The sequence below is a fragment of the Dama dama genome, chromosome 9 (assembly GCF_033118175.1).
Source record: "Dama dama isolate Ldn47 chromosome 9, ASM3311817v1, whole genome shotgun sequence".
NCBI lineage: Eukaryota > Metazoa > Chordata > Mammalia > Artiodactyla > Cervidae > Dama > Dama dama.
This window is the reverse complement of record NC_083689.1, coordinates 64,285,062-64,296,466: the sequence shown is the minus strand read 5'-3', so window position 1 is coordinate 64,296,466 and position 11,405 is coordinate 64,285,062. Positions and strand designations below refer to the sequence as shown.

The following is an 11,405-nucleotide window of genomic DNA, read 5'->3' as shown; positions in this document are numbered from 1 at the left end:
GTTCGCTTTAACTTTCAACACACTTTACCTGCACGATGAAGGGCAAAACTTGTTTGGAAGAGTTCTTGGCACCATTGCAAATGGGTTGGGTGCTCCCACACCAGTTTCCCATTCTCAGCCTGAGCTGGAGCTCTGAAGATCTGATTCATGAGTTTGTTAATGGGCTGGCTCCTTCTCTGGGCCTCTTGTGAAATATGCTTTCCTGTGTGGCAATCATCATGTTTTGTGACTTGGAACACAGTTAACTAGAGACCAAACAAACTAGCTTCATCCGCTTCCTTTAAACATAAAACTGTCTAATCCTTTCCGTGATGCTTTTTTTTTTTGATCTCCAGCACAAGAAACAGGGAGTCTTGATAATTTCTGAGGAAATAATCTCCCAGCAGCTGAATTTGGCCAAACCATGAAATGGATTTTCCCCCAGCCCAACAAGGACATCTCTGATGAGACTCCAAACTACCCTTCATATGCCAGTCTCTATACACGTCTTTCCAGAGTTTGGCATCAGGAAATCCTGTGAGGTCTACTTCAAAATACAGTCAGAATCCCTGGTCCATGACACTGTTGCCTGTTACTTGGGTCACTGCAGTAATCTCCAGACTGAACCCCTGCTTCTATCCTTCTTCCTCTGAAGTCCATTCCCAAAACAGCATCCAGAGTGACCCTTGTTAAATGTAGGTTAGCTCATATCACTGCTCTGTTTGAAATCCTGTAATGGCTCCCTACATCTTTCAAAGCAAAATCCAATGTCATTCAAATGCTTTCAAGATCCTACATGAGCTGCACCCTTTTACCTCTCCCACTTGCTCACTCCTCAGCCCCACTGCCTCCCTGCCATTCCTCAGTTAGGCCTTAGAAACTGCTCAGACTCTGCTTGGAAACCTCTTTCCCCAGATGGCCACCTGGTCCATTCCCCACCTCCTTCAAATCTTTGCTCCTGTCTTACCTTCTCATGAGCCCAACCCTGACCACCCTATTTAAAATTGTGACCAGCCTCCTTCTCCTCTTTCTTCCTTTACCTTCTTAAAGAAGTTACTTAAAGACAAAAAAAATTTTTTTTTTTAATTTAGGGGTGTCAGATAGTTGAAGATTGTATTACTGAGTTAGGCTGGAATCTAATTTTCAATTCTCTTTTATTCAATTCAAGCAATACACTGGTGGTCTCCTGGAAGCAAGCTTTAGGGTTGGAAGGTGAACTATAGAGAGATGGAAGTCCAGCTAAGTGTGGAAAGGCTATAAAGTTGGAACAGGGATCTGCATTCAAGCCTTAGCTTCACCTCTAACATCCTTTGGGAATCTGGGGGTGGATCTCTTCCCTTCTCTGGGCTTCAGCTCTCCATCTTGAAAATAAGGGTAGAGGATTAATTAATCTCTAAGGTCACTTTTGGCTCTATAGTTCCATGGCTTTGCCCTTATCTCACTGAGAGCTATGACTTCTTGTGTCAGTTGCGAGTTCCCAGGGGTGAGTGGACAAACAAGCGGGAGTAAGGGATCAGTGGCACAGAGAATGCATGGTCATAAACTATCTCTTATGAGCCAGCACCTGAGGGGCCTGAGGTCTGCCTTCAGCACCAGCAGCTACTGGGTAACAGCTGTAGTGTTTAACCTGAAGTCACCTCTGCAAACTCCAGCCAAAAAAGGATGACCATCTCAGCTCCCTGCATCCTCAGCAGAGCACAGAGGAAGTGTTTCATGCTGCTACAGAGTAACATTTGGAAATTTGGAAAACTCAGCAGTGGCCACAGGACTGGAAAAAGTCAATTTTCATTCCAATCCCAAAGAGAGGCAATGCCAAAGAATGTTCAAACTACTGCACAATTGAACTCATCTCACACGCTAGCAAACAACACTCAACATTCTCTAAGCTAGGGTTCAACAGTATGTGAACTGAGAAATTCCAGATGTTCAAGCTAGATTTAGAAAAGGCAGAGGAACCAGAGATCAAATTGCCAACATCCATTGGATAATAGAAAAAGCAAGAGAGTTCCAGAAAAACACCTACTTTTGTTTCACTGCCTACGCTAAAGCCTTTGACTGTGTGGATCACAACAAACTGTGGAACATTCTTAAAGAGACAGGAATACAAGAACACCTTACCTGCCTCCTGAGAAATCTGTATGCAGGTCAAGAAGCAACAGTTAGAACCAGACATGGAACAACCAACTGGTTCCAAATTGGGAAAGGGGTACATCAAGGCTGTATATTGTCACCCTGCTTATTTAACTTCTATGCAGAGTACATCATGAGAAATGCCGGGCTGGATGAAGCACAAGCTGGAATCAAGATTGCAGGGAGAAATATCAATAACCTCAGATATGCAGGCGACACCACCCTTATGGCAGAAAGTGAAGAGGAACTAAAGAGCTTCTTGATGAAAGAGGAGAGTGAAAAAGCTGGCTTAAATCTCAGCATTCAAAAAATGAAGACCATGGCATCCAGTCCCATCATTTCATGGCAAATAGATGGGAAAACAATGGAAACAGTTACAGACTTTATTTTCTTGGGCTCCAAAATCACTGCAGATGGTGACTGCAGCCATGAAATTAAAAGACGCTTGCTCCTTGGAAAAAAAGCTATGACAAACCTAGACAGCATATTAAAAAGCAGGAACATTACTTTACAGACAAAGGTCCAAATAGTCAGAGCTATGGTTTTTCCAGCAGTCATGTATGGATGTGAGAGTTGGACTATAAAGAAAGCTTAGTGCTGAAGAATTGATGCTTTTGTGTGGTGCTGAAGAAGACTCTTGAGAGTCCCTTGGACTGCAAAGAAATCAAACCAGTCAACCCTAAAGGAAATCAGTCCTGAATATTCATTGGAAGGACTGATGCTGAACCTGAAACTCCGATACTTTGGCCACCTGATGCAAAGAACTGATTCATTGGAAAAGACCCTGATGCTGGGACAAACTGAAGGCAGGAGGGGAAGAGGATGACAGAGGATGGGATGGTTGGATGGCATCACCAACTCGATGGACATGAGTTAGAGCAAGCTCTGAGAGTTGGTGATGGACAGGGAAGCCTGGAATGCTGCAGTCCATGGGGTCACAAAGAGTTGGACATGACTGAGTGACTGAACTGAACTGAAACGGTTAGTCTATCAAGCAGAGGGAGTAAGGGGAAGGGGACAAGCCTTGGTTAGGCTTGAGGTATGCTTGGGAAATTCCTGTTGAAGACAAGCAGAGAGCATTCTAGAGATGGGAAACTCATGTGTCCCAAATGGGAAACTTCCAGGGCAAAAATGAGTAGGCTATCCATTAAGGTTCCACTTTCCCTTGCATTTGCTTTCTTCTCTTTTTAGAACAGCAACTGGTTTCCTACTCAACTGTAAATATGAATGAACTGACATAGTGTGAGAGGAACTGCATTTGTGGAATCAGAAAACAGAATACTACTCTACCAGGAGTGAGAAAACCTGGGGCATGTTCCTTTGACTCTCGGGGCTTCATTTCCTCCATTTGAAAACTACAAGGATTGAACTAGGATCTTTCTAGTATATGATAATCCTCAGTTACCCAGTCTACTACCCCTGGAGGCTATAGCACGCATCAGCAAACTCCAACCTGTGGCTGTTGTCTGTTTTGGTAAAAACCTGCCAGCACCACTAAGGCAGGCTGGTCCTGTGTGCCTCAGAAATGAAGCCAGGTATCTTCCTGTGACTCACTTTCCCCTTCTGTTCCCAGTGCCTGCCTCCCATGCCAGTGCCTGGGCCTTGCTGCTGCCCAGGGCCCAGGCTGGTCACTACCCTATGCATTAGGGATTCTACTACTGGTGACTACTAGTCACAGAGCAGAGGAATCTCAGTCTACCCCAGTTATGGCCAGGCTTTCCAGGGAGAAGAGAAGAGCAACTGGGATCTCAATGGATAGCCTACTCATTTTTGCCCTGTGAGATAAAAATAATGATAGCACCTGCCTTCTGGAGTTCCGGTGAAAATTAAATGAGACTACATAGTTTTGACTCAGCGTCCTGCCTTCAGTAAGTGCTCAATAAATGTTAACTATTATTACTATTCAGTTCTATTTCTTCTCAGTCACCAACTCTAGTATCAGACAGGTATTAATACAACACTGGGCTTCCCTTGTGGCTTAGCTGGTAAAGAATCCACCTGCAATGCAGGAGATCTGGGTTCAATCCCTGGATTGGAAAGATGCCCTGGAGAAGGTAAAGGCTACCCACTCCAGTATTCTGGCCTGGAGAATTTCATGGGTATAGTCCACGGGGTTGAAAAGAGCTGGACACTACTGAGGGACTTTCACTTTCAATTGTAGTACAAAGAGGAAAGCAGTGAACTGAAGCTGGTAACATGGGCTCCAGTCTCTGCCAGCACAGTTCTAAGTGGTCGTTTTACATGTCTAAGCCTTAATGCATGCACTAGAAAAATGTAAATGACACCTAGCAACACTGTTCATTGATTTCATTCCTTCATTAACATCCACAATATAGACTTGACTCTAATGCTAAATATGGAAAACCAGGAAATGAGATATAGCTTCTGCGTGTAAGAGCTCGATCTAAGAAACTTCAAAAGAGATAATATCTGTGAGAGTTTCCTATAGGTCAACAGTAAGATTGTCGGAAGGAAGTGCTGGTGTGGACTCTCAGTTTTCTAGTTCCCAAGAAACTCTGTCTCAGAAACCCTCCATCTAACTTCTGGAGATTTGTTTGGAAGGTGAGGGCGGGAGAGGCAGTTGTAAATAAAAGAGCAACCTTCCTGTTAGAAATGAAGGAAAGAACAGTATTGAGTCTGTCCGGATTTGATCTGCGACTCCACATCTAGCAAAACAACGGTCTGAGCTCCGTCCGGGCGGTTGACACTCACAAAAATGCTGGAGGGGAACGAGCTTGCGGAGCCGAGGTTGGTGGGACAGGCCCCAAACTGGGGGAGAAAGCTGGTATCCCAGCTGAGCATGCGCATTTTGACTTTCGTCCTGCGCAAAGCCCCACTTGCTCGGAAAGCTTACGTCAAAGTCTACGTTGAAAGACGTAAGGAAGGAAGCTAGGGAAACGCCGGCCCTCGGGTCACGTGATACGACGGGAGCGTCGTTGACTCCTCCCCCGCAAGATGGCGTCCTTGCTGCAATCGGAGCGGGTTCTCTACCTAGTCCAGGGAGAAAAGAAGGTTCGGGCCCCGCTGTCGCAGCTTTACTTCTGCCGCTATTGTAGCGATCTGCGGTCGCTGGAATGTGTGTCTCACGAGGTAACGCAGTCGTCCCATGAAGAGTGTCTGTTGGGGGATGGGGGAGGCGTTCCCCCTAGTCACCGCGACCAGCGGGGAAGTTCCGCCGGTTGGAGGCGGGTAGTCATTTTCCTAGCATGCTGATTGGCTTTGCCTTCCGTCACTCAGTTTTGTCTATGATTTAATTTGCTTACAATTTGTCACTTGGAAAGGAGGCGCTGCCTTGGGTGGGGCTGAGCGGCCTTTCTGTTCTAGAGTGTCTTCTGATTGGACAAACTAGACTTTGGGGACCCTGGCCATCTGCTGCGGGGTTTGGTAATTGGGCGGGTTGTGGGGGGAAAAGATGTGGGGGTGCTTAGTTAAGGCCCCTTGAGGGGCGAGATACAGTCTTTACAGGATTGATTGAGGTAGTGGGAAAGTCCGCGATCGTTCTCATCCAAGCGCCTCCCATCCTGGAAGTTCTGCGCCTCCTTGGGCAGAAACCGGGCCTTCTGACTGCCTTGTTCTGTTTCCCGGCCCAGCCCAAGGCCTGCAGCAGAGAAGAGGGTTGGGATGGGGTGAGCTGACTGAAAAGCGCTTAGAATCGGATCTGTTGTTTAAAAAGCTCAAAGTATGATATTTATGGCCCTTCTTCTGGGGGTACATTTCTGTCCTTCACTGATACAAGTGGGCGTTGGAGGTGGGATTGCTCAGAGTGTAAAAGACCCCACCCTGGGGGAAAAAAATCATCAACGAATAACAAAGCCCCAAAACGTCTGCAGCACTTGGCACGTGTTCATTCAGTAAGCTTTGGGGATTAAAAGACGGGTTAAGACATAAATCCTGCTCTTGAGTTACTTGCAGGCTCCTGAAGGAAAAGCTGATTAGTATTAATAATACATAGTTTCTGCTTATTCAGTACTTTCTGTATGCCATGTGCTTTACATAATCTCCTTTAATCATTCTACAAACCAACAGAATAAATATCTTTAAAAAAAAAAAACAAAACACTTTACCGTTAGAGGTTTGGCTCAGTCCGTAAAGAATCCGCCTGCAATGCAGGAGACGCTAGTTCGATACCCGGATGGGGAAGATCCCCTGGCGGAGGGCATGACAACTGACTTAAGTATTCTTACTTGGAGAATCTCATGGACAGAGGAGCCTGGTGGGCTACAGCCCAGGGGTCGCAAAGGGTAGGACAGGACTGAAGTGACTGATGCCTCTTGTACTTCACAGTTAAAGAAACACATAATGTTTGCAGTATGTCACACAGCCAAAAATTTGAGGAAGGACCAGGATTTGAAACCAAGCAGCCTGATTCAATGGACTTCAGTCAGGATCCCTGGACTGTTAAAAATGCTTATGAGAATATGTCCTATACTATAAGCCATTTTACACATTATTAATTACTATTGAGAATATTTTTCATACTATTCAGAATAGTCAGAGAAAGCAGTTAAATAACACAAGGGAAAAAGAGAAATCAATGCTGTTTCATATACAGCATTTGTTTTTCTCTATTAGCACTTTGTATGCTTATCCCTTTGGCAGCTCCTTTCTCTGTGATGCCCCCCTGTCCCAGCTTCACCTCCAGAATTAGACTAGATTCTCATTTGGTGATCGATAGGGAGCTAGTTTTCATAATCTGTAAGGACACCGTCAGCTATTACATTCAGTCTGTATTTTTTATGGACTGGTGTGCACCTGAGAAACAGAAGGCATTAGGGTTTGGGGGAGGATGATGCCAATGAAGGCTGAAGCAGTCCAGAAAGTTCTAATGGGGAGCCTGGAATTGGAGCTGCACTTGAAGAGAGGAGCATAATTCAGAAAGGAACAAAATGGAGTGAATAACATTTTGCCTTTTATGATGAGTAAGTGCAAATATAAGTTAACAGGACTGTATTTTGTGTTCCTGGTGACTATTTGAGCAGCAACTTTATCTTTCAAAGGGGTTCTGTTTATAAGCAGATGATAAAAACAGAAACCAGTTTCTGTCATAGTATTTATGTTCGGGTGAATCTGTCTTTCCATCTGCAGATGCCCAGAGCTCTAGAATTATCAAATAGGGTCTTCCTACATTAAAGGAAATAATTATTCAGTCCTTAAAAAAATACAGTGAATTTAATTTTTATACTGTGTTTTCGAGCTAAATACAATAAGACTATCTTATTAACTTAGTGGTTTAATTTGCCATTTAAAAATCTCTAGTTGGTTGACTATAGCTAACTTTCTAACTGTTAATTTATGCTTTCCTTCAGTGAACATGTAATACGTCAGTAACGAGAGAACTTTTAAAATCTCTCTTAACCATTAAAGTGTGGTCCAGTTATTGCAGTCCCATAAAGCTAGAGTAGATAAAAGGATATTTGATCACAGCTTCATAAATTGGATTATTTGTTAGAGTCTTCTTTAACATAAACGTATTTTAACGTGTCTAATACATAAAACCCTGGTGAAAGGGAATAGGGAAATTCAGAAAAGAAAAACAGAAGGATTTCAGGAAATTGAGAGGTTAAGAAAAAAACAGGGGATTTTTGTAAGAATAAACCCTATGCTGGAAACAGTCCAAGTTCTTTGCCAGAACGATGGTCTCTCACCTTCTGCTGCAGAATAATGTATTTTAAATTTCACTATTTGTTATAGGTATGTACACAAGCCAAGATGATTTTTTGATTTCTTGTTTCATTCTAGGTGGACTCCCATTATTGTCCCAGTTGTTTAGAAAATATGCCATCGGCTGAAGCCAAACTAAAAAAGAATAGGTAAGACTGGGATCCATTTTTCCTATTTTCCACAGCTAAATTTTAATAGCTGGTAAGAAAACACATGAAATTAGCTGTTTTTCTTTTTTTAGCATCGTTTTTTGCCAAAGATGACACTTCCATTAAAAAAAAAATTGTATTTTATAACAGTTTTGGACTTAAGATAACTGTGAAGATGATACAGAGAATTCCCTTTAATCTTTACCCATTCTCCCCTATTGTAAATGTCATCTATTAGTATGGTATTATTTGTCTCAATTAATGAATGTTATTGGTAGCATTATTATTAAATTTGGATTTCCTCAATTTTTCTTCTAATCTCATTTTTCTGTTCTAGGATCCTATTCAGGATACCCACATTGTATTTAATAGTCATATCTCTTTAGGCTTCTCTTGCTGTGAAAATTTGTTAGACTTTCCTTGGTTTTGAGAAGTACTGGTAAGATATTTTATAGAATGTCCCTTGATTGGAAGTTGTCTGATGCTTTTGTCATCATCTAAGAGAATGTGTTTTGGGGAAGAGGATCACATAGGTAAAGTGCATCTCTCACCACATCATATCAGGGGTATATACCACCAATATGACTTTTCACTGTAGATGTTAACCTTGATTACTTGGCTTGAGCTATTGTTTGTCAGATTTTTCTGATGTTAAGTTACTCTTTTCTTTTTTTCCTTTTCCATATCATACTCTTGGAAGGAAATGTACTAATACAGCCCACACTTAACTAGTAGCAAGTTATGCTTCCCTTCCATGAGAGCTGTCTTCATGAATTACTTGGAATTCTTTTGCATGGAAGATTTTTCTCTTTTCCCTTTTTTATTTATTTAATCATTTACTTAAAGCAGCGTGGACTTGTGAATATTTTTGTATACTTCAGATTATACTCCAATACTACTATTTTTTTTTTTTTAACTCAGGTTGTTCCAGCTTTGGCTCTTATAACCCTTTTTTAGTAGATTTCGGTCTCCCTTTGGCATACCCCCATCATTTTATGGCATTGAGGGGGAGGGAAGTGTTATTCAGTTGTTTGAGAACTTTCCTACTTACTCCAGGCTCATCTGTATTTTCTGTTCCAGAGCCATTTCTCCAAGGAGCCCTGGTACCTTTTACTAGAGATTGGTGTTAAAAAATCAAGATCTGAGTAGTAGATATGCTCATTGTTACTGGTGCCATTTTGATTTTTAGCATGGTGTGGAAGTCGTTTGCAACCAGTCACACCTTTGTACCTCCATGGATATAAACCACTATTTGTCCTTCCTGTCCTAGAGAAACAGCTCCATATAAACCAGCTTTGTATGCCATCCATACCTTTATTTTATCATTTAATCCTCAAAGTATCCCTTTAAGTGAAAGTGAAGTCTCTCAGTCGTGTCCGATTCTTTGTGACCCCATGGACTGTAGCCTACCAGGCTTCTCTGTCCATGGGATTTTCCAGGCAATAGTACTGGAGTGGGTTGCCATTTCCTTCTCCAGGGAATCTTCCCGACCCAGGGATCAAAACCTGGTCTCCCTCATTGTAGACAGACACTTTACCGTCTGAGCCACCAGGGAAGTCCTTATCCTTTTAAGGTAGTTACTATTATTATCCTTACTTGAGGATATTGTCCAGTAGCAAAATATCACAGAAAATTGGAGTTATGGAACTTTAGAGCAAGTCTGTGACTGAAGGTACAATCTTGATAATCTCAGGTGGTAGGAAAGTAGAAAACTTTCTACTAGAAAAACAAAAAGGCATGGAGGCCCCTGTAGGGGAATGTTGGCTGGTTCACTAGGAAAAGTAATGCCTGAAGAGAACCGAAAGCCCTGAAAATGCCACCCTTCTGAACCATTTCACCTTGGTAGCATTATTTGATATCTGTTTCAGCTCTCTGGCATGGCAAACAAGCAGTTATTTTCCAAACCCAGTGTCAGAGCTTGTTGAATTGTTGCCTCTCAGTTTTCCATTGTGCAATTGGTCTGTCCTCTCTAAAGTCATAAGCTGTGACGTTTCTTTGTCCCACAGAATCTTTGTGGTCTGTGCAAGCATAAGAAGAGTCTAAAAGTGAACTCCAGACTGTTAACAGTGATTCCCTCTGTGAATAGGCTTGGGTCATGCTGTAGTTATTCGGGAACTTGGGTGATGACTGCCCATTTTAAAAAATAATTAGCATGTAATGCTTTTGAAATTTTAAAACAGTTTATAAGAGTATCTTCAGAGTACTTTTGATTTCTTTTTGTTTGAGAGTCACCCTTCCCTTATAGTTCTCTCTTGAATTCCTGACATATAGAAGAATATCTTGAACGTAGTAGGTGCTTGGTAAATACTTGTTGAATGAATCAGTGGTTGTTTGTTGTATTCTAGATGTGCCAACTGCTTTGACTGTCCTGGCTGTATGCACACCCTCTCCACTCGGGCAACAAGCATCTCCACACAGCTTCCAGATGACCCAGCCAAGACCACCATGAAGAAAGCCTACTATTTGGCCTGTGGATTTTGTCGCTGGACATCTAGAGATGTGGGCATGGCAGATAAATCTGTGGGTGAGTGAGGTGGACTTCAGCATGAGATTTTGTGAAATCAACAGAGTTGTAGTTGCACACAAATGATGAATTCTGTTACTTGTTGGGAGGTAGGAGATAAATTCAGAGTATTCTGCCACTAAACTTCTATGTTCCCAAATTCTCACATTTATGACCATGATATTTCATTGAAAACTGGGTATTCTTAAGGTTGGTAAAATAGCATTTATATATCTGACAGGTATTTTTAGAATCAAAAGATTAATGTTCTTCATAAAAAATAATTGCTGCTGATGGTGAAACACACCATGAACAAACTTAAAGGATTAAAGTGGCAAATCTTATATTTAACAGACTACAGATAAATAACCAAAAATAAGGAACCCTTATAAATCAGTAGGGAAGCTACCCAAGAGAAAAAAAAAATTGTCAAAGAATATGAACAGCAGCCCTCAGAAATGGATATAAAAATGTTCAATAACCAAAATGTGCACAAATCATTGGAATTTATTTTTTGCACACAACTTAGTGAGATGATTTTTTAAAGTCAATAAATATGCAAAAGGATATGTTTCAGTTTTACTAGTAATCAGGAAAATGCATATTAAAACTTAGTCCATTGATTTGGCAAAATTGTAAAAATCTGGTAGTGTGACAGAAATAGAGGAAAAGTTTTTTTGTCTGCTACCACCTTAGAGAGCAGTTTGACATTTATTAAACTTTTAAATTGCTTTTATTCTTTTATCCAAAAATTCCATGTCCAGGTATCTATCCTGGAGCATTCAAACACATGCTTAAAGAGACATCTATATATATCATGCTGCTGCTGCTGCTGCTAAGTCACTTCAGTCGTGTCTGACTCTGTGCGACCCCATAGACGGCAGCCCACCAGGCTCCCCCATCCCTGTGATTCTCCAGGCAAGAACACTGGAGTGGGTTGCCATTTCCTTCTCCATATATATCATAAGTGTTACAGAAAAGTT

The 11,405-nt window shown here is 41.9% G+C and overlaps 1 protein-coding gene across 1 annotated transcript in view; it reads left to right on the top strand.

The window, feature by feature from the left end:
• The first annotated feature begins 5,037 nt into the window (after positions 1-5,037).
• The window catches only part of DCTN4 (dynactin subunit 4), a 30,821-nt gene continuing 24,453 nt past the window's right edge, over positions 5,038-11,405 (top strand). The window contains exons 1-3 of the mRNA XM_061151751.1: positions 5,038-5,199; positions 7,849-7,919; positions 10,265-10,443. Coding sequence (XP_061007734.1) covers positions 5,065-5,199; positions 7,849-7,919; positions 10,265-10,443 — 385 coding nt within the window. The 5' untranslated portion in view covers positions 5,038-5,064. The remainder of the gene's footprint in view (positions 5,200-7,848; positions 7,920-10,264; positions 10,444-11,405) is intronic.